We start from the raw sequence: 23,721 nt of genomic DNA on the forward strand, positions 1-23,721 counted from the left end.
GAGATGATCAATGGGGCGCTGTTTCCTGTTACTCTCCATTTATGCACCTTATAGATTTCCTCTCTTCACTGCAGAGCTCTACCTCTCACCTCATGCGGTGCTTTGACCTGTCCTGCTGTGTTTGTGTGCAGGAGAGGATATGGGGAGTTAATGTGACAAAGAAAGAAAGAGGAAGTGTTACAGTGTGACTAAGTTGTTGGAAATGGCTGATGTGTTCGCTTTAGTAATATATGAAACGTTTGTTTTATTTGTCAAATGTACACTTGTGGAATCAAACGTATTGTATGTTGTTGTTTTTTATTAATTATTGTAAAGATTAAAAACAAATAAATTTTATAAATATGCACGTATAGAATACATTTTTCATTAGAATATTGAATGGTTTCATTTGTGACAAAAATGACGTGACATGGCACAAGACAATAAGAATCATTCAGGGCTTTTCAGAAAACATTGGATTGTTATTTATGTATTTTTGTTCAGTTTTGTTCCAATTTTACAAATATGTACTCACAGAATGAGTATATTAAACTAGATGTTTATGAGAAGTTGCAAGTGGTCCTTTTATATGCAAAACTGATTATTGCTATCTGTTTGGTTAGGTTTACATTTACATTTCATTTATTCGTGCAGCAGATGGTCTTGTCCATAATGACTCAGAAATGAGGAATACAACAAAGCAATTCATCCTAAGAAGGCAGTAATATGAGAAATTGTATAATACAATGTTCCAGGATTGTTCAGAGGAGTACAGGAAAATAATAAAAGTATGTATGTATTTATTTATTTTTAATCTTTATTCTTCTATTGTGTGTCACTGGAGCATTCAGAGAGTTAGATTTGCCATACTGAAGCATTTATTAAATGCTGCCAGGAGATGCACAGAATGAGTGCAGTGCACAATATGCAGAGAATAGTTGGATGGAAACCAGTATATGATGTTGTAGTCTCTAGAAATGGCTCAGTTCCTTGGATTTTTTGTGATCCAGTTTGAAAATCCTAAAACTAGTCACTTAGAAAAGCAGTAGCACATCTCTCCTCAACAAGCTGCATGATTCAGTATATTATTCAGGTGCTTTCTAGAAAACGTGAATGATTCTGTTACCGTGTAAATGTGGATTATGTAGACACTATTCCACTGCCAGTTTCAATACAGAAAACCGCATTCAGTTTAATTTTACATGTGTGTTATGTGTATATTCCCATGTGTGTATCTGCGTCCATGAGTGTTTGTAAAGATCCTGGACCCCCAAACATTTGAGCGCCTCAGATAATTGTAAATCCCATCTGCCGGCGATCTCTTAGAGCGTTTACACCAACTGTGCAAAAAGTAACAACACAACACTGTTTTTGTCCTACAATGTGGATCCCTCTCACCTCATCTTCCCTGATCAGAGCCTTAAACTGGGGCTTTTCTTTAGATCCTGGAGAAGCGTAGGAGCAGTCTGCGTGTGTTTATGCGTATTTGTATATCAGAATGTGTGTCTTTCAAACCAGATGCGTATTTAACATATGGTTAAGCATACAACCAGATCAGATTTTAAGTTCAGAGCTCTGCAGTAGGAGGACCTCTGGACTCTTTCTCTGTGCTTTATTACCTCTATATATGTTATATAGCAAACAAACATACAGAAAAAATCTGCGCTTGGTGCTAAGGGGCACAGGTTAGTGCATTCAAACAGGCTCTTTTCAATAGCAAACAACTCAGAATAGAACAGCAGAAGGAAAAACATCTGTGTGTGTGTGTGTGTGTGTGTGTGTGTGTGTGTGGCTTCCAAAATGAAGCAAAGTCTCCTCTCAGTGGATTTTGATCCAATGTAAATTAATATTTCAGTACCATTTGATGTTATAACCGTTTCTGAGCCTTTGGAACACCGTTTCACTATCAACAAGCCACCTAGAGTATAACATATTTGTATGTTTATATTAACAAACTAACCAAAGTCCATTTTCATACATAACTATAGAACTATAAAAGATTATCTCATATTTTCTAACATATGTTTTGTTGTCTCTTTTGCTTATCCCATGGGTGTGTAACAAAGAGCGAGAGAGAGGAGAAAAATGTATCTGAGACAGAAATGAAGAGAAGGGGTTAATGTCCATGACTCACAGCACTGACCGAGAGAACACTGAGATCAGATCAGCCGAACAGGACTGGAGTTTATTTATAGGGCTTATTATTATGGCAAAGTTAGTAGAGACAAATCCTAACAGACTCAAGGCTGTAATTAAAGCAAAAGGTGTTTCAACAAAATACTGACACATGCAGGTGATTTTTTTTTTTTTTTAACTCAGTGATTCAGTTTTTTTCTAATATGTTGGTGTTATATCATCAAGGGCGTAGATTTGGTTTGAACATTGGGGGGGTTGAACGTTGTATGCTGCCGTTATTTAAAAAAAAATTTTTTATGTGTATTGTTATTGGATAATTTATTTCTTCCTATCTATCTATCTATCTATCTATCTATCTGGCAACATGCTTTAACTGATTACAAATTCAACATATACAAATATGAAAGAGACAACATTTAGACATTTATTTTAAGATTTTTACAGTCCACCTTAATGCATTTTAATTTTTTTTCTAAAGGGAAACACATCTTAAAACATTAAAGGCATTAATGTATAGCCTAACTTTACAAAACTGCTGTTTTTCTATACTGTTTCCTATTTTATTTTATTTTATTGATTGAATGGCATCTTCTTTACCTGATCACCTGCTCCTCCTCTCCCTCTGCTGACTTTTCTACCCTGCAGCTATATTTACCTCGAATCTGTTATAAAAACATGTTAAGAGATTATACACCTCATAACGTTATGAAATTTGTGTATAATCATCATTCATAAAATTCTAACATAGTAGAGATTATCAAAAGAAAGAAATTAAGTATTGAAACCGCCAGTAGGCGGCAGTGTTTCACTGTTTTAATGAGTTAGCCACTTAAATCGTTAATTCATCCAATTCATTCAAAGGTCAGATTAATTTAGTAAGAAAACAAAACCGATGTGAATACTTTTGTCGTTGATAATTACAGACACTATTGAAAAATATACTAGCAAAACAGACAGCTGCTTTGGTAACTTGTTATACTGATAGTTATAGCTAAATACATTGCAATGGATTAGCTAGCTAAAATATATGTGGTGTGTACTAACTATTACACAATATTCTCATACCTCATTCTCAGTACATGCTTTATTTTTTTGCATCCCTCTCTGACCAGCAGTTAAATATAGTCCGCTGTGCAGCGCTTCTCTTCATTTTTGGCGTTAACATTAACCGTGTGCTCTCCCATTCAAACACCACTCGCTTGTTTTGGTCAAAGTGCGACTCATTGGTTGGGCGTTACCAATCGGTTCAATGGAGGGGGAGTATTTTTTGTCGGATTTATTATGACATACTCATATTTGATTAGGAACAAAATAATTTTTACAAAATAAATGAATTCTATTTTTTCATAATATATTTTTCATTTGATCTACTGTGATTTTCATGTTGAAATATTGGGGGGGGGGGGGTTGTAACTGATGGATTTGAATATTGGGGGGGTTATCTCCCCCCCATCCCCCCCATAAACTACGCCCCTGTATATCATTCACTTAGATGTTATAAGTTGCACTGATTAAATACAGCTGAATAAAACAAAATGCATAAGTAATAAGGATAACTTTATTTTTAGAGATTGACAGCCACTGATTTTGGTAAGTTTTACGTTTTGAAATAACACAGACAGGGTATCTTTCATAGCTTAAACATTAAAATAGATATTATAAATATATATAAATTTGTATATTATATATCTTTCATATATTATTTAATGTTTTCACTTATTAGGAGATTTTTCATACACCTATAATAAAATGAATGAGAAACAATGAGAAGCACTCAGCTTTTCGTTCTAATGTTATATTTTTCTCTCTCCATTTGATATTTATTTGAATGTATTAACACAGGTTTTGAATGACATGATGAACACATTGTGACAGAATTGCTCTTTTTGGGTGAACTGTCCCTTTAAGAGGATCCATCAGTAGAAATAGGATGATTAGGATAGTTATTAGTAATAATGGCTGTTTCTGCCAGTGTAGGCTCTCTTTAGATGACATGTGGAAAGGAAACAGTCCGATTGTAGCCGGTTAGTTAAATCCTGCGGGAGTATCTCTGGCCTTTTTTTTGGCATATGCTGAATGACTGGAGCCTCATGAATTAATGGAGTACTTCTGGTGTTTGTGTGTGCTTTTCTATGGCTAATCCTATACATATTTATATCGTAACGGTATTTCTGTGTCTCGTTGTGTATTTGTGAGAGTCTGTCATTTCTTTGTGGGCTGTTTCATGCTTGACTAATGGTGGTACTCAAGGTTATCACTTGAGCCTGGCACACGGAGATAGTCTGATCATGAGAGGCCAATTAAAACCTGTATAATGAGATATGATCTTCACTAAGACATGCGATACACACACACACACACAGACGCACAGATACAATATGGCACTGAAGGTCTTTTTTTCTGTGTTCATCTGGTCTCCTTTCACTCTCTTACAACCCATAATCAACCCTGACAGAAAGATGCACAGACAATGGAGAGGAAATGCAATGTGTCTGTGTATGACTGTGCGTGCTGGTAAAGTGGGCTCTTTAAATGTGAAAAGAAAAAGCAGAAAGGAAAATTCATTTTAATCAGTAAACAGCCTCAGTCTATTTCAGACACCCACTAGGCTGCCTACACATGAAGACACACACAGAAACAAACCCAAGGGGCTTCGAGGTGGGCGAGTGAGTAGGATATATTCAGAGACAGACTTTTGAAACTCCCACACTCTAAAATATATCCAACATATTTTGCCTGAGCCCTTTGACAGGAAGCGTAATCGATCCGGACCACAAATGTTCACATAACATTCCAATATATGTTGCATAATGTTTTTCTGTTTTCTATAAGCAGAGAAAAAGCTATAAGAAGAAAAAACTGTAAACAGTATATAAGATAAACAGAATTCGATAGGAAAGTTCCTCAGTTTAAAACGACTAAAATAAGATCCAAAAGAATCTGATTTGCTATGTCATAATGTATGCAATACACAAAACGACTGTCTAATTGTTTGCTGGTGTTGTTTAGTCTATCGCTCTTACAGTATAGCTATGACATTGTCCGGGGCATGTGGGTGAGGAGGGTCGTTTTGGTGGGTTCTGCTTCTAGGGGAGTTGCATTAGTGGAGAGAGTGCCATGCCACTGTGTGTGTGCATGAAACCATCTGCCTCACAGACCCAACAGATGTCAGTGACTGAAACCCACGCTGCTGTGCCGAGGGAAAGCCGACCAAATCATGTTATGTTTAAATTGGGTGTATATACTGAGAACACAACCTAATACGTCAAATGAAATGCTACAAATTGAATTATCCACCTACATGTCATATTCCAGATTAGATGGTTCATTCTTCATCTGCTTTTCCTTTGTATCTGTGCATAACACAGTGCAGAAGAGATGATTTCAAAGAATAATTTAGATATGCATGATGCATTTGATGCCTAACATTTCCACTTGTTTATGTCTCGTTGTTTAAATATAGCATTTGGTGTAATCTGACGGAATTTGAATTTTCAGGATATGGGTAGGATGAATTGTCGTGTAACTCAGGAGAGTTTGCATGGAGTGGGTGGTATTTAAGAATGCATATTTATTGCTGGGGCTTTCATGTCAGTCAAACTGAGCTGAATCTGACATCATCCTAATGAAGCAGCACTGCAAGTGAATGTCAAAACATACACACACACATAGCTTCAACAGCAGGTCTGTCTATGATTCACTCTGAAAATCTGATTGACAGTCCCGTTTCTGACAGTCAGAACACTGGAAAGAATTCAGGTTTTCTGACAGACCGAAGTGTCATTTACAGAATATAAAATGGGAAGGCAGTACCATGGCTCATGTTGTCAGATGTTGTTCTGATGGATTGTGTTAACAGTCTGAGTAAAGAGTTGACCTGAAAAATGTATATGAATTTCAGAATGTGAATGTGAATATTTAATACGTCCCTTTTTACGTGAGCTAAACTCCACAAGTTTGTGCAAAACCTGATTATCCATATTATCTGGCCAGATTTGAGAATGATCACAGCATCTTGTGAGCTTTCAAGTGATGGTTCATCCAAAAATATATGACCATTTTCTTCTGTATGACTGTAGAAGGGACAAGAGGGCTTCACCTTTGTCTCCATAGCAACAGATTTACTTGGCATCTTGTGGTCCCATAATCTCAATGGAGGAATCTTAGCTTAAAATCACGACAATATGGCAAATAATTCTCCTAATCACTGAAAATATCCTTTTAATGTCCTTTAGAGATATTCAGAATATGACTGAAAATGCTTTGTAAAAATGTTTTTGTCATGCTTTGCATGATGCATATGGGCCATGGTATGTGTTTCTTCACTAGAGGGAGCTAAAGGCTAAAACATGCATCCTTTGAGCTTGAGAAAGCTGATGAGATGCTTCACTCTTATCACCATTCTATTCATAATACTTGTTTATAGAATGACTATAAAAAAGTATTCAGATTATTAGGAGGCATCTGAAATCATAGTATATGTATAGTATAATATGTCATGAAAATGTGATAAACATCTGAATATGAGAAATTTCTCTCTATAAATAATATATATATATATATATATATGTATATATATGTATATGTGTGTGTATATATATATATGTGTGTGTGTGTGTGTATATATATATATATATACAGTATATACACACATTCAATTTTAATGTACTATAATAATGTATTAATTTATTATTTATATAAGAAGTATAATGTTTAAATTACATACATTCTAAGTATATTTTATAATAAATAAATATCAAGGACTATGTAAATAATTATTTTCAGTGCAGTTTTGATTAGGTAATAATTCTTATTGCTGATTAAATTGAACCTTGCTTGTAGTACTTCTGTTGTGCAGTTGGTGTTTGCAAATTGAAGTGCAAATGAATTTGTTTATGGTTAGTGGCCATAAGCTATTGAATCCATTCATTTTAATCTAAAATTTGGACAATCAGGAAAAACAGTTGGGGAGATCCAATTACTGATGCAAATGAACTGAGCCCAGAATAACCCTCAGAATGAACCAAATTAATTAATCAAGTGCCACTAGATGGCTCCCCAATCCTAACAGATGTTACCATCTCTGTTGCCTTCCATTCCCTCTGTGCAGCATGTCTTTTCCTGCTCAGCTAAAATGAGAAATTGACCTCAGGAGTGTGAGCTGTGTGTGTGTGTGTGTGTTTGTGTGTGTGTCCCTTGGTGATTGTACTGATTGTGTGACCAGATGCTTGTTTGACAACTTATTGTGGGTTATCTGTGGGAGTATGTGTGTAAACCTCTGCACATGTGAGTGTTGGATGAGATATGCTTATGATAAACCGAGAAGTGACGCTAATTACATCTGTTTTTGTGTCATGAGACATTTCCAACTGCCTTCATGCGCAGGTTTTTCTCATTTTCCTTAATGATGCATTCTTGTAACGTCTTGACTTTAGAGTGTAAGTGTGTGTTGTTTTAACACGCTACATTGTGGAAACTCTAAAATGAATATACAGTATGTGACCATCACAGATCATTAAGCTGCAGCTTGTAGCACTTAAACCGTTCAAGTTCCCGTTTGTGTATGGTTTTGTTTTGGGTGTGTGTTTCCATTTGTCTGCTTGATTTAAATCATTCCTAATCCCTCTGCCCAAGCTCAAAGGTGAAAGGTCATAAGGGCCAAACCGATTGGTTTTCTGCTCATGTTTTAAGGTCACTTCATCTCTAAACAGACCCTGGGGGAGAGGTGCAAAAAAAAAGAAAAAATCCCCCCCAAAAAAACACATGAACAAAACCCATTTTTCATTTAACACAGAGTTTATTTTTACAGCATGCAACCATTCTAAGACAGTCCTAAAAATGATTATTTTATTCGGAGTCAATATTCAATGTGATACAATGATACAGAGCTGCATAATATACTTAAAACATAGTAAAATAATGAATAATTAATTTGCCAATCTATTTGCATACCTGTTTAGAGGAATATTTAATGCTCAGTGGCTGCCTTTTTATTTTTCAGGAGTTCAAATGCAGTTGAGTTTCTGCATCAACTTTGTCTCTGAAGCTAAATGAGACTGAGTAAGAGAATTAAACTATAAAGAGTATTATTTTAGTATTATTTATGAATATGTTTTATACTTAGTAATATTTCCGGTAGCATTTATTTACTTCATTTATAACTAACATAGCAAATTTTGACCAGTCTGTGCCCATTTCGAGACATATGAAAGTGTAAGATTTAATTTGAGAGACATTTGTACATACAGGATATTTTGAGTGGCAGGAATCCTTGCATAAGTATTCACTTGATTTCTATTTAATTCTGTTGCAATTTAGTAGAAACAATTGAGATATGATAGATATTTTATCTGTCATTGTTTCCAAGAAGTTTGGATACTTTAGACCTATGTGCCACGTTTTCAATTTATTTGCATATATATTGTAATATGGAGATTTAGTTTTTTCAACATTAATATCTATTCACAGACATCTGAATTCAGCCTCTGTATTCTGCTGTCTTATTCTCAGTGTTTAGTGTGTGTGACACTGACTGCTGCATTTCTCTAGAGAAATCTCCCTCTGTTCGAAACAATACATCACTACACACACACGCACACACACACACACACACACACACACACACACACACATGTACAGTCTCTAGGGAGTTGTCTTAGAGCCTATGTGTGTATAAATGACATGTCAATGGTGTGTAAGGTGCGTGTGTAATGCATTCTCCTGCCCTGAGATGCTTGTGGCCTGTGCAGTGCTAAATGACCTCGTATTGCTGGACTGACTTACGATGGCAGTGCAGATGTGAAGGAAAGTGTGACTGCTTCAAATTATGGCAAGAGATCTCTTTTCCAAAGGACAAGAAATGGCTCCATAAAAATGATTAGTTTGGTCTGGAAATGCGAGACTATCAAGGGAGTGATATTTCATTATGTCCTCTTCTATCTCCTTAAATCAATTGCAATATTCACTCTGTGGGGATAACAGTAATCTCTCTGTTATGGGAGGGAATGATTTCTGTTCTGAGGAATTGAGTCCTCTGGTACTTAACGACACAACAAAAAAGAGTGACTAGGAAAATGGACACTTTTGTAAATACCTAATCTATCAAACAACTGGATGAATTTGGGCAAAAATATGGAGGTTATCAAAATGATCAAATTATCAAAAACTTAAAATGAGACGTTTAAATGTATTAATATGATCATAAGCTGCAAAAAGCCCAAATCCTGTGCTGCATTATTGACATGACAAAAAGCTTGACAAAAATAAAAATGCATAATTAAATGCATACTCAAATGAGTAATTTGTGCAAAAATATGAATTTTTATTGGAATCACAGCCTTACAAAGGTAATCATTCTAATTATCATTCTAATTATGCACAATTATATATTTGAATTTTGTTATTTGCATTCAGCTGTTTTTGCCAACCAATTCCTTTCCTGTGTCATGAACCACTTTTTCCACGTACAATGTGCATTAAAAATCAGACTGCATTTAATAATGTTGTGAATGTAGTGATGATGTTAACCGCGGATGCAGCAGAGATAGATTGTGAGCCTTTTTTGAAAGGGGAAGAATAGCCTGAAAAATAATGTTTAGCCATTAGCTGAATGAATGGACGTCACAGAGCAGACACTGGCTGGCTGTCCATCTTTTGTTTGTGCGTGTTTGTATTTGTTTGTGTGTGTGTGTGTTTGCCCTGGCACTGGAGGCAGGAGAGAGACGGAGATCAGAGATGATGGACGGACCTTGCTGTCCAGCTTGTTTCCTGCTGTCTCCCACCCCCACAAAAAAAAAAAAAAAAATCAGAGAGAGAAGCAAAGAAGAAACACAGATGCAGTCATCACTGCTTGCTGTCTGGAAAGCCAGGCAGGGGTTGCCCTTGACGACAGTTGCTAGGCGACTGCGGAGCGAGTGACTTCATACTCCAGTGTTTGTAGGGTCTCCACACACACAAGGAGAGAAAGAGAGAGCACAGCATGCAGGACCCGCTTTATTGGGTATTTTCGTCACCTTTATTGATATAACATGCTGTGATATTGCTTGAGTTATGCAGTAGCATAAATTTGTAAAAATGCAACAAAAACGAATTTTATCAACATGGCATTGATAAACCAAGGGCCATGTAATGAATCATCCTCTTACTAATTGTTAAATCTACTGAAAGTGTTTTTCTTCCATATAGTGAGTGGCTGACCCGGACATAAAGCTGCAATGTTGCTTTGCACATTCAGATGGCTCCATCCCTATCTTACATTTGAATTCCGTCCATTTCGGTGAAAAAATATGTTAAATGCAATGAAATGTGACATTGCTAATGACTGATTAAAAATGCTTTTTTAATTGGTTTATTAAGAACTGACAATTGGGCTTTGGCATAAGATACAACTTATTCCTCTGAGCTACTTTTACATTTAGATTACCTTTGTATGGAGCCAAAAGAGTCTCAATAAAGATAAATGCACACACTACATTCACATATGCACACACAGGATTCATACATGCACACACATGATTCATAAATACAAACACAGGATACACAAATGCGGACAAAATTTACAAATGCACACACAAAATTTAAAAAGCACAGAAGATTCAGAAATGCATACAAAATTCAGAAATGCACACAAAATTCAGAAATACACACACAATTCAGAAATGCAAACAACATTTACAAATGCACTCAAGATTCACAAATGCACTGCTCAAATTAAAATGATGAGGGAGTGAGAGCTCTGTAGTGTATTTACTCACAGCCATCAGGGATATGAGTGAACGACCAAAGTTGTGCAGGGATTTCAGCTTGAACTTCATAATGATCGATTTGCTAGTTCATACATGTGTGCTCCACGCGTGTGTTGGGACAGGAACAGACATGTTAATGCTCTTCAAACAAGCCTGAAGCCCAAATATCAGCATCAGCATCAAATCAATCCAGCAGCAGTGCAGTTATCAGTAACACACACACACGCGCGCATGCGTGCGGCCCTGAGGGTGGGTAACTGCTGACAGATAATATGACAGCTCTGCTGTTGATTGCATGGGGACGTGTGCCCGTCATTGATCATCACTTTAATACATCGATTCTACCACAGCTCATTGTTGTCTCCGGTTGCCATGGTGACTGAGTTGCTCATGTTGCATCTGCTGCTTGTGTCTTTGGAAGTGTGTCCTTGTGTTAGCACCATGGTACTAGATGACAATACTATGGTAACAAATGATTACCATTTTTATGTATGGTATTTATATGGTTTTCATATTAACAAATTAAAGAGCCAAAAAAAAATATATTTATTGTTTGAATTTCTTTAAAAAATGACAACAATTTAAAGCTGACACTTTGTTTCAAAAGTAATAATATGGTACTTAAAGTAAATGAGCTATAACAAAACTATTACTACTAAAACTATTAAAAGCATTTTTGTTAATTGAAATAGATCTGAAATAAAATAGTGAATTAATTATTTATAAAAAAAAAACTTGAAATGAAAATTTTAAATATTGCCCTGAAATAAGCTGTAACAAAGTGAAATTAAAAAAACAAAATGAACTTAAACTACAACTGAAATAAAATAATAATAAATGAAACCTAAATAGTACTATATAAAAAAGCAATAAAATGACAAAAGCAAAAAAAAAAAAAAACTAAAATAATCTGAAGAAAAAAGTAACTAAAAATATTAAAACTATAATGGTATATAATTAAAATGAACTACCACTGGTATGAAAACATTATTATTAATTTTTTTCTGCTTTTCAAAGTGTTATTAATAAAAATCTCCTGATTTATTTGTAGGAATTCTCTCAGCGGGAGCTAATTAATTAAGCTTTCTCCAATCCTACAAACATACCTAATATGGAAGCATATGGGTAGCAATATTCAATTTGGGATGTAATATGCAAAATGACAATGCAATATGTAAAATGACAATGCATTTCTGTATTTACATTTACATTTTCCAATACATTTGTGCAACGTTTGGTGCAAAATGAAAATGAAAATAAAATTACATAATTTTCATTTGCCATTTCATACACCAGTTTAAATATGTAAATTGAATACAAATTTTAACACTTTATAAGTTGCAAAATTAAAATGAAAATGTATTACAGAAATGATTAGATATGTATAACATGTTCAAGCAAAAACTGTGGCAAAATTATCATTTAAATGCTATTTTTCTTAAATGCGTTAACACTCACAGTCAAGACACTTATGATTGCATTTTCATTCAATGTCCCGCAATGAATGTAGCAAAATTCAATGTCCACATTGAAAATGCATTCCGAGCCGATCACGTGTCCGCCCCCTCCCACCATGTCAATCACTCCCACCATGTCAAGGCGGGGCTTGCAGAAGGTCAGAGACTCAATTAATAAATAATTGTAAAAATTAATATAGTTACATTTCTGAAATAAAAATAGTAAAATAGTCTATGCTGCTCAGTGCTCCTGTAGCCTACCCCAGAGTGCCCTCTCGCGGCTGTAGACGGTAATGTTTTCTCTTGGTTCTGAATAAATGCGACTTATATATGTTTTTTTCCTCATCATGACGTATTTTTGGACTGATGCAACTTATACCGAAAAATACGGGTAACATTATTATTTATTATGAGAGTAATTGACACTGACTAGAACTTTAATGTTTCACCAAATTCACCTCAGATCTTCAGACTCGTCTGACTCGTGTTGCTGTATAACTGGCCAGACTTACCTTCCCAAAAAACCCTATTTAATTTTATTTCATAAATTTAACTATATTTATTTCCACTTCACTGTTATCCAAGGAGACAGAACTATGTGCACTGTTTTTATCAGTGGGACAATATTTATACAATACTATAACCTAGAAATAATTTAACGGGGTCTCTTGCAAGTCGCAGCAGCACGAATTATGTGGCCAGCATCATCTGATTCAAATATTATGCTAATTAACAGTGAGCGGTGGTTTCAGACATCACAGTGCTTCACTCGCACTGACTCTTATTCTGCCTGAAAGAATGAAAAGACCAAGCTGAAGGTGGAACGATTCGACCAATCAGATGAAAGCAGCGTTTCAGCTCCGCCCACAAGTGCGAATGAAATATTGAAGCCATAAACCCAAATAATCAAAATGTACATGGGCCAACGGTCTTGTCCATGTTCTTTCACTTGAATCCTCTTCTTGAGATTTGAGTCTCTGACCTTCTGCAAGCCCCGCCTTGTTCACGCAGTGATTGACATGGCGCGAGGGGGCGGAGACGTGATCGGCTCGGAATGCATTTTCAATGTGCACATTGAATTTTGCTACATTCATTGCGGGACATTGAATGAAAATGCAATCGTAAGTGTCTTGACTGTGAGTGTTAATGCATTTAAGAAAAATAGCATTTAAATGATAATTTTGCCACAGATTTTGCTTGAACATGTTATACATATCTAATCATTTATGTAATACATTTTGCAACTTATAAAGCGTTAAAATTAGTATTCATTTTACATATTAAAACTGGTGTAAAAACTTTGATAAAAACAAATGTATTGGAAAATGTAAATGTAAATACAGAAATGCATTGCCATTTTACATATTGCATTGTCATTTTGCATATTCCATCCCAAATTGAATATTGCTACCCATATGCTTCCATAACCTAAACTGGCATCCACAATGAATTAATAAAGAAGTTTAGTTCCTATTGAGACCTTCAGTCGAGATGGAAACGCTCTTTAAAGCTATTGGCCTGATTAATTCTTAACTGGTTAATTTTAGCTTGTTATGTTAATGGAGACTAATTGATGATTACAGTCATTAGTCCAGAGCTCTCCCACTGTGAAGCATGTTTCTCTGTTGTTTCCAGGGGCGAAGATCCTAACGATATGTACAGTGGGTATAGAAAATAATCACCCCCCCCCCTTTAAAATGATCACATTTTGTTGCTTTGCAGCCTGAAATGAAGACAGACACCATTTTTGTTTTACTCAGCTGTGTTTACTCTAGTAAAATATATAACACCAACATGTCAGAAAAAATGAAAAAACAGGATCACAGAGTTGGAAAAAGATCACTCCCCTCCTAAAAATGACTTGTAAACTCAATCAGGTGTAGCTAATCACCTTCTCAATCGCACAAAAAGCCATTTGAATTTCGACTGTGATCTGCCGTGCACATTTTGATTAGCTCAGCATGAAAACCGCTTTCCTGGAGCATTATTGTCCTTGGTCTTGCAACTGAAGCAAACAATGAACTGTGGGTGACAAGGCACTGTCAAAGATCTCCAGATAAAGTTGTGGAGATGGATACAAAAACATTTCAAAGTCTTTATCAATGCCTAGAAGCACAGTGAAGTCTATTATTAAGAAGTGGAAGATATTTGGTACAAAGAAGACCATCCCTGCATCAGGACGTCGCTCCAGACTGGATGAAAGAGTCAGGAGGAAACTGGTCAGAGAGGCGACCAAGAAGCAGTTGTGGGACTTTATGACAAAGAGGTCATTGTGTGCGTGTGACAACATCACAAAACATTCTCTACAAATGTGTCTTGAATAGGAGGGTTGCAAGAAAAAAAGCCACTCCTCAAGAATGGCCACTTGCAGTCATGACTGAGCTTTGCCAAAACACACCTTGAAGATTCTGAGGCAGATGAAATTATTTGGCCTGAACACCAAACGATATGTCTGTCGGAAATCCAATACAGCTCACCATCCAAATAACAGCATTCCTCCAGTAAAGCATGGAAGTGGAAATATCCTGCTATAGGGGTGTTTCTCTGCAGCAGGGACTGGAGCACTTGTCAGGATAGAAGGAAAAATGGATGGGGCAAAATACTGTCAAATTCCTTAAGAAAATCTGCTGCCCTCTGCCAGAAAGTTGTCAATGTGAAGAAGTCTTACTTTCCAACATGACAAAGACCCACAGCTAACAGCTAAACTGACCACAGAGTGGTTTAAGGAGGAAAAGCATGTCTTGCGTGGCCCAAGTCAGAGCCAAGACTTGAACCCCATTGAAAATCTGTGGAATGACTTGAAGACTGCTGTCCACAACTGAACTGAAGGCACTAAAAGGTGGTTCAACAAAATACTGACACAAGGGTTGGGATCCTGATTTCTGTTTTTTTCCTGACATGTTGGTGTTCTATCTTTCACTTGGATGTTATAAGTTGCACTGAGTAAACACAGCTGGATAAAATAAAAACTGTCCAACTTCATTTCAGGCTGCAAAGCTACAGAATGTGATTATTTTAAATGGGTGATTATTTTCTATACCTAATATAGATAATAATCTTTACTTAGAAAAAAATGATACTCCTCTTTGTTCCTCAGCCTAGATCTGTCTGGATATCAGAGTTAATATTTACCCAGAGACACAATGTTCAACCCTCTATTGCCATGTCAACCACTGATGATGTAGTGCTTCATCTTTTGTGTCTTTCCTATGGTGCTCTGTGTGTTTTAAGCAAATCACTGAGGGGCTGCATGGACTGCTTCACCTCTATGCAGGGTCCAAAATGAACTCTTGCCAAGCTCAAATAAAAATTGGTTTTGGCAAGTGAATAAAACTTATTTACAGTAGCCATGTAAGTTTATTCGTAACATGCATACACACACAGGCCATTTATTTCTATATGAGTGAAAAAGTAAAGAAAAAAGTATGTAAAAATATTCTTATTCTTATATGCTTATTTTATTAATTTTCTAATATTCTTTGTCTTTGAAAAATTTTGAAATGATAATTACTTTCATATTCTTCTATATTTTAAAAATAACTATTTAATTAATTATATATATATATATATATATATATATATATATATATATATATATATATATATATATATATATATATACACTATGTGTGTGTGTGTATATAATTTTATTTCTTTAATATAAAAATATGGCTGGTAAGAAATATTTATGGTCAGAATTTTCTTATTTTCTCCTGATGTACAGTATGTGTGGAGCGTGTGTGTGTGTTTTGCTGCCAGTGGGATGTACCTTGAGCAGTTTAACACTTCCTGTCAGCATGAGGATCGATGAGTTTGCCACTCAATGTTGACACCACAAAAAACTTAGGTGTTCAAAATGCTATGTGCTGTAGTGAATTTGTGTTCAAATTGTTTGGCTCAGTAATTTGGCTCAGTAAATAAGAAATAGTTTTCCTTTGTCTACTGAGTTTGTTATAATGGATATACAGTCTGGTTTTGGCTAATGAAAAAAACTAAATTTTGCCTTTACCGCGTGTAGTCATGATTTCTTTAACTGTTTTATAAACTGTAAATGCACAGCGTATAGTCACAGATATATAAATGCTGCACTGGTTGGTTCAGTCATGTAAAAAGAGTGATGACAGGTGTTTTGACTGGTGAAGAACAGAGATTAGTTTGATCTCTGGAGAGTTCATTGATTTCTGCATTGGCTTTTGAAAGGTCATGGTGGAGAAAAGCCTCTGAATTGACAGAAAACAACACATGACAGATTATAAACTCCAGTTGCAGAACCATCAGATAGAAAACAAGTGGCATTTTATTGTTTCATTGTAGAGTGGAAATCATTGCATGTTGTGATGTGGTGATAGGAAGTGGAAATTCGAAGTGTATATGCAAGTTGGAGACAGTTGCTATGGTGACTATGATGCATGAATCTTTAAAAGCTATAAAGTCATGTGTGTGTGCATGAGAAAACTGCAAAGGAATAAAGAAATTGCTTTTGTAACTCATTAATGCGCCTGTGACTTTTGAATGAAGTGAAGGGAAGTGAAGTAAAAGTCCCAAATGTGTAGCAGAGAGAGATGTATTTATCAGTAAAGCTACAAACGTTTCTGTTAATATTTTAATTGATTCTGAGAGATCAGACTTGTGACAGCAAGGAAATCTCTCAGATCTGAGAATCGGGGCTGAGGCTCAAGGGACAGGAGATGAGAGGAATCGAGTGAGTGTGAGTGCGTGTGTACGTGTGTGTGTGTGTGTGTTAGGATTTGAGAATGATTGTGTTAATGAAAGACAGAAGCTCTGTGCTAAAAACCTAGTGAGTTGACTTATTGCCCTATATAGTGAGCATACTAAGCTGAATGGAACCTTGTGACTGATTTGAAGCTGTCTGTGTAAATAGCAAATAATGTTCCACATATGAAACCCATAAGACTCACAAGACTCACATGATCTTTCAGAAATCATTTTATTATGCTGGTTTATTATCAGTGCTGGAAACAGTTGCGCTGCTTAATATTTTTTGGAAACAGGGTTTCCAAATATTTTTTTCAGGGTTCTTTGATTAATAAGGTGTAAAAAAAGAAAAAAAGAAAGAAAAAAAGAACAGCATTTACTAAAAATATAATCTAACCTTGAAAAGTTTGGGGTCAGTATGTTCTATTTTTATTTATTTAATAATTTTTGGAAGAAATTAATACTTTTATTCAGCAAGGAGATGTTAAATTGATAAAAAAAAGTTCTAGTAAAGACGATATTGAAACCATACTGAAAAAACGCGATACCCCACCCACTCCATGTACTGTGATGCTCTCTTGGCTTACCCCGCCACCTGCTGAGACACTTCAAACTCATATGGCCATGATGGTTTTGAATCACTTGAATCACTTTGAAAAGAAAGGTACCAATAAGGGCAAAGTGCAGAACAAGTCTGTCATATAGTTTCACAGTCTTTAGTTGGTGTGCCCTGGCTGTCCACCAGAGGACACTGTGTTTTTGTGAGCACATGGCTTGTTGTGTATTTGTTGGTGCCACATGCTCTCCTGTCATTTGTCTGACCACACCCATCTTGTTACCTCATCATTGTTTCAGTTGGTTCCACCTGTCTCCATTACCCTCCTCATTTGTCTGACTATTTATTCTCCTTGTGTCTGCAGTCCTGTGCTGAATTTGGATGAGGTTTGGCATGGAGCTCCTGTCTTTTGGGTCATTTGTGGACTTTCTAGCCCACAGGGAGAGACAGTCAGTTCCTGAGCCTATTCACAAGATGGCTGCCAGTCCAGATCCTCTACATTTGGGGGGCCAAAGGCTTTTGAGACTGGCATCCAGGTTAGCAGATCCAACATTACTCTCAGCCAGAACAGCTGCCATTTCTCCGGTGGGCTCAAGTCTGGTGGTCCTGGAGGGCCTGACTCCGGTAATCTCAGAGGTCGCCACAAAGCTGCCCAATTTCACTGCTGCTGCCATATTTAAGAAGGCCGTCTTTGCCTTTCACCTCAAGGCTGTTCTGCGTGCATGGGCCGCTTCAAATTCAAATGGTGAGCCTGCTCCAGTCTGGGAGCCCACAGAGTCCCCTCATGAATCCGCTCTAATCCAGAAGCCTTCAGAATCCACTCTAGAGTCTTCTCCAGTCCATGAGTCCTAAGAGTCTGCTCCAGAGCCCGCTTCAGTCAGGGAGATCTCAGAGCCTGCTACGGAGCCAACCTAAGTCTCCGAGTTCACTCCAGAGCTCACTCCAGTCCGCAAGCCTTCAGAGTCCACTCATGAACACCCTCCAGTCCATGAGCCTTCAAAGCCCACTCCAGAGCCCTCTTTGGTCCTGGGGCCTTTAGAGTCCACTCAAGAGCCCACTCCTGCACCATCAGCTCCACTGAGGTGGTCCTCAAGCCTGCCTGCTTGCATATGGTGGTCTTCTCCTCCACTGTGGGGGTCTTTGAGCCTGTGGTGGTCTTCTGCCCTACTGTGGGGATCTTTGAGCCCAGCTGCTCGGCTGTGGTGGTGTTCGGCTCCGCTCCGGTGTCCTGTGCTGCTGGCTCTGCCCTTGCCTCCTGTTTTGCCGGCTCCACCCTGGTCGCTTGCTCTGCCACTGTCTCTAGGCCCTCCTCCACTCCACGGGCCTGGCCCACCATCCCTCCCCCTGTTCTGCCTCCTCTCCATCACCTTCCTGGACCCTTGTTTTGTGCTTCGGACTGTGAAGCGTCTGGAATCCACTCCCTAGGAGGGGGATTCTGTCACAGTCTTTAGCTGGTGTGCCCTGGCTGGCCACTAGACGACACTTTGTTTTTTTTAGCACATGGCTTGTGTGTTTGTTGGTGCCATGTGCTCTCCTGTCTATTGTCTGACCCCACCCATCTTGTTACCTCATCATTGTTTTAATTGGTTCCACCTGTCTTCGTTACCCTCCTCATATGTCTGCCTATTTATTCTCCTTGTGTCTGCAGTCCTGTGCTGATCTGTTGTTTGTCTTCAAGTATGCTCGTTATGTGTATTATGTCTGCCTGTATAGTTGTCCCTGGCCTGCCTGTTTTTATCCTCTGTGTACTGTAGTTTTTGTTGTTTGGTTTCATTTGATGAAATAACCTTTTCTTCCTGCAACTTGAGTCCTCACCTCATCTCTCCACACGCGCTGTGACAATATACAGTAGGTAACATAAAAAAATTATAATGAAAACACGACTGTAAATAATGCCTTGTTTCAGCATGTTGTTATGGAAAGAATGTGTCCACAGAGTTATCTTTATGACTAACACAGTCAAGTTCACTTGTGCCGCCACTAACAGCCTTTTGTGGAACTGTAAGTTGCAGTATTCTGTTTCTATGTATTATATGTTTATATATTAATCTCATATAAGATGCATTTGACTGAGTTGTAGGAAAGCGGTTTATTGTAGACCTACTAATGGGATTATCTTATCAGCATGCAGCACAAACAACAATGCAGAATATTAATAACTATGACTGGGACTGTCATATACATAACATTATAATGAGAACACTATTATAGTAAATGCTGTGAATTTTTAGAGTTTAGTTGCCGTGTTTCGTTGCGGACACTGTGTGCAATTCTACACATCCCTACAGGTATCACAATCTATAGCAAGTAAGTTGAATCCAAACAGTTATCAGAGCAGAACAGTTACTTTAAAACATTCAATGAGACTGAATTTCATAGACAGTGTGAGTGATTGGAATTGAGTGGTACAGTGTCTTCTCCCCTCTCTCAAAATTGTCACTTGCACGTCATTTTAAGTCATGCCAATTTAAACATAAAACACACACACCTGGACCATAACAACACATATGTTATGTTGTTTGTTGACTTCAGTTCAGCATTTAACACCATCATTCCTTCCAAGCTGACCACAAAACTTGGAGACCTGGACATTAACACCTCCCTCTGCAACTGGATTATGGACTTTCTGACCAACAGGCCTCAGCATGTTCGGTCAGGCCACACCCACTCCACTTCACTGTTATCCAAGGAGACAGAACTATTTGCACTGTTTTTATCAGTGGGACAATATTCATACATTACTATAACCTAGAAATAATTTGCAGGTCTCAGCAGCACGAATTATGTGCCCAGCTACATCTGATTCAAATATTATGCTAATTAACAGTGAGCGGTGGTTTCAGACATCACAGTGCTTCACTCTTATTCTGCCTGAAAGAATGAAAAGACCGAGCTGAAGCTGGAGCGATTCGACCAATCAGATGAAATCAGCGTTTCAGCTCCGCCCACAAGTGCGAATGAAATATTGAAGCCATAAACCGAAATGATCAAAACGTACACGGACCAACGGTCTTGTCCATGTTCTCTCACTTGAATCCTCTTCTTGAGATTTGAGTCTCTGACCTTCTGCAAGCCCCGCCTTGTTCACGCAGTGATTGACATGCCGGGAGGGGGCGGACACGTGATCGGCTCGGAATGCATTTTCAATGTGCACATTGAATTTTGCTACATTCATTGCGGGACACTGAATGAAAATGCAATCGTAAGTGTCTTGACTGTGAGTGTTAATGCATTTAAGAAAAAAAGCATTTAAATGACCATTTTACCACAGTTTTTGCTTGAACATGTTAGACATGTTTAATCATTTCTGTAATACATTTTCATTTTAATTTTGCAACTTATAAAGCGTTAAAATTAGTATTCATTTTACATATTAAAACTGGTGTATGAAATGGCAAATGAAAATTATGTAATTTAATTTTCATTTTCATTTTGCACCAAACGTTGCACAAATGTATTGGAAAATGTAAATACAGAAATGCATTGTCATTTTACATATTGCATTGTCATTTTGCATATTACATTCCAAATTGAATAATGCTACCCATATGCTTCCATATAGTTCTGCCTATAGTGTACATACACTTTTACATAATCCACCTGTATAGTATGTTCATAGCACACCTATATGTATATCTTGCTAATAGTATTTAAAATCTGTAAATTATGTTCATAATACTTATCTGTATAGTTATTGTACATATTGTAGACCTTATATATTCTGTACTTACTGCTTATTGCACTTCTGGTTAGATGCTAACTGCATTTCGTTGCCTTGTACCTTACATGTGCAGTGACAATAAAGTTGAATCTAATCTAATCTAATCTATTTTTATAATACTGTATAAAAAAATATCTATGCAATACACAAGCTATATATAAATATTTTTATTAAGTTTTCATTATTATTAATTATTTGCCTAGTTAAGCAGTTTACTTGGCATTGGAACAGAGAAATGCTCATTTCCAAATGTGGAAAATGTGTGTCTCGAGTCCAAATGTCCTTTCCTCAACTGAGCAGCAGTGATTTTGAAATCAAGTGGAAAGAGAATTGCTGTGTTTTTTATAGAGGCTGATTATGCTAGTGGTTGTTTATCACACACACAGTGCAGCAACGTTTTCTCAAGTACAAACTCCTACGGTCTATGAACACACACACACACACACACACAAACACACACACACACACACACACACAGAGGCTTTCTTGCAAGGGAGGGGGATGCTCTGACGCTGAGTGTGTGTGTGTGTGTGTGTGTGTGTGTGTGTGTGTGTGTGTGTGTGTGTGTGTGTGTGTGTGTGTGTGTGTGTGTGTGTGTGTGTGTGTGTGTGTGTGTGTGAGCATCCACGGGTGTGCGACCAGAGCTGCGCTCATTGCTCGGTGAGCGTGGACTGGTTTGGATACGTTACCAGAGTGATGATGGCCAAGTGAATGGATTGTGGGTATTCTGAGGAATGAACAGAAGACATGGAAGGGCTGCTTTCTCCCATGCGCACACGGGTAAGTGCTCTGGTTGCCGGGGGGAAAATTTTATAGAATGAGAGGAGGGAGAGAGAGTGCCGGTAAAAACGTGGGTTTATAATGTCCAGTTCTGCCTGGAGACACCATATAAAGTCTGAGAGTGTGAGATGACCAGATTAAAAGGCTGAATAAAGCTAATAGGCTTTATTTTATGATTTTTGAGGTTTTGTTTAGTTGTTTTAGTGAAGTGTGGGTGCCTTCTTACATTCATCCTAGTGTTTTTGGTCAAATTGAGAGCTAGTGTGGTGGTGGATGCCAAATTTAGAGGTATAATTCACAAACAGCAAGTTGAGGTGAAGTCTACAGTAGGACAGACTTTAACGTGTGTGTGTATTTGTGTGCTTGATGCTGAATGCAAATGCAGAGAGAATGAAAAGAGAGATTGAGTTGAAACAATGTCAATCGATCATTGTCTGCAGATGCAAAAGTATAAACAGTCATATTGAATTCATAACTATTTTCATTTGAGTCCAGTGATCCGCGTTTATAGAAAGTGTCAACCTGTGACATCTCATCTTATCTCTCGCTCTTTTGTTTTTTCAGGCATACTCCATCTAGCTCTCTAAATGTGTGGTTTCAGAATAGTGTGTGAGCCCATACTAGTGCGGCAGGCGGATCCAGCAGTGGTGTGTGTGGGAGTGAGTTTATAGAAATCATAATCATACAGGTGATGCATCCACACAAGCCTTCCAGATGGCAACAGTGTAGCACTTCAAACTTTAATGCCTTAATAAATATGTATGTGTGTGTGTGTGTGTGTGTGTGTGTGTGTGTGTGTGAGAGAGAGAGAGAGAGAGAGAGGATTGGTTGTGATGAGATTTGAAGAAGGTTATGATGAGATACTTTTTTGGCATATAAATACTGCAATACAATCAAATATTTATTTTATTTTTCACAGTGAGATCAAAGAAGTCTGATATCACTTTTAGCTAATTAAGCTTTTTATTTATTTTATCATTACTCCAGCCTTTGGTGTCACATAATCCTTCAGAAATTCTAATATGCTGATTTGCTGCTCAAGTAACATTTTTAATTATTATAAATGTTGAAATATTTTTTTTTTTGTGGAAACTGTGATAAAAATAAAAGAATTCAAGACTCTTTGATGAATACAAAGTTAAAAAGGGCAGCATTCATCTGATATAGATTTTTTGTAACAATGTAAAAGTGTTTAAAAATGTTTACACAATTAATTGTATATATTTTTTAAACTTAATATTTTATATTAAGTTTAAAAATGTATATATATATGTATATATATCTATATATCTATATATATATATATCTATATATCTATATATATATATATATATATATATATATATATATATATATATATATTTAACAGTAGTTCGTATATTCAGTGTAGAACCGATTAAAAATACTATGCAATATGCATTTCAGAATTTCATTTGTTGTTTTTAGTTTGTACTTTTTTCGCACCAGCATGATCTGAATTGAAATAAAATGGAAGAAAGTCAGCTTGATCTTTCTAGAGTTCATCTGTTCAATGTCGCAAATGTTGCAAGAAAATGTGCATAATCCTCTTTGTTTCAGAACTCTTCTGATGTCACACTTACTCTTGTAAAATAAAATACTCAAATCATAATT

General features: G+C 36.8%; 1 protein-coding gene across 2 annotated transcripts in view; it reads left to right on the forward strand.

Annotated features, from left to right (window-relative positions):
* Positions 1-23,721, forward strand: part of LOC132156312 (FERM domain-containing protein 4A-like) — a 151,864-nt gene that overhangs the window by 10,347 nt on the left and 117,796 nt on the right. Inside the window, exon 1 of one of the 2 annotated variants that reach the window (XM_059565271.1) lies at positions 21,961-22,089. The exons of the other annotated variant lie outside the window; for it this stretch is intronic. Within the exon in view, the coding sequence (XP_059421254.1) occupies positions 22,057-22,089 (33 nt within the window). The 5' untranslated portion in view covers positions 21,961-22,056. Of the gene's footprint in view, positions 1-21,960; positions 22,090-23,721 lie in introns of those variants that run through there. 2 annotated transcript variants of the gene reach the window in all.

The sequence above is a fragment of the Carassius carassius genome, chromosome 13 (genome assembly GCF_963082965.1).
Source record: "Carassius carassius chromosome 13, fCarCar2.1, whole genome shotgun sequence".
Lineage (NCBI taxonomy): Eukaryota > Metazoa > Chordata > Actinopteri > Cypriniformes > Cyprinidae > Carassius > Carassius carassius.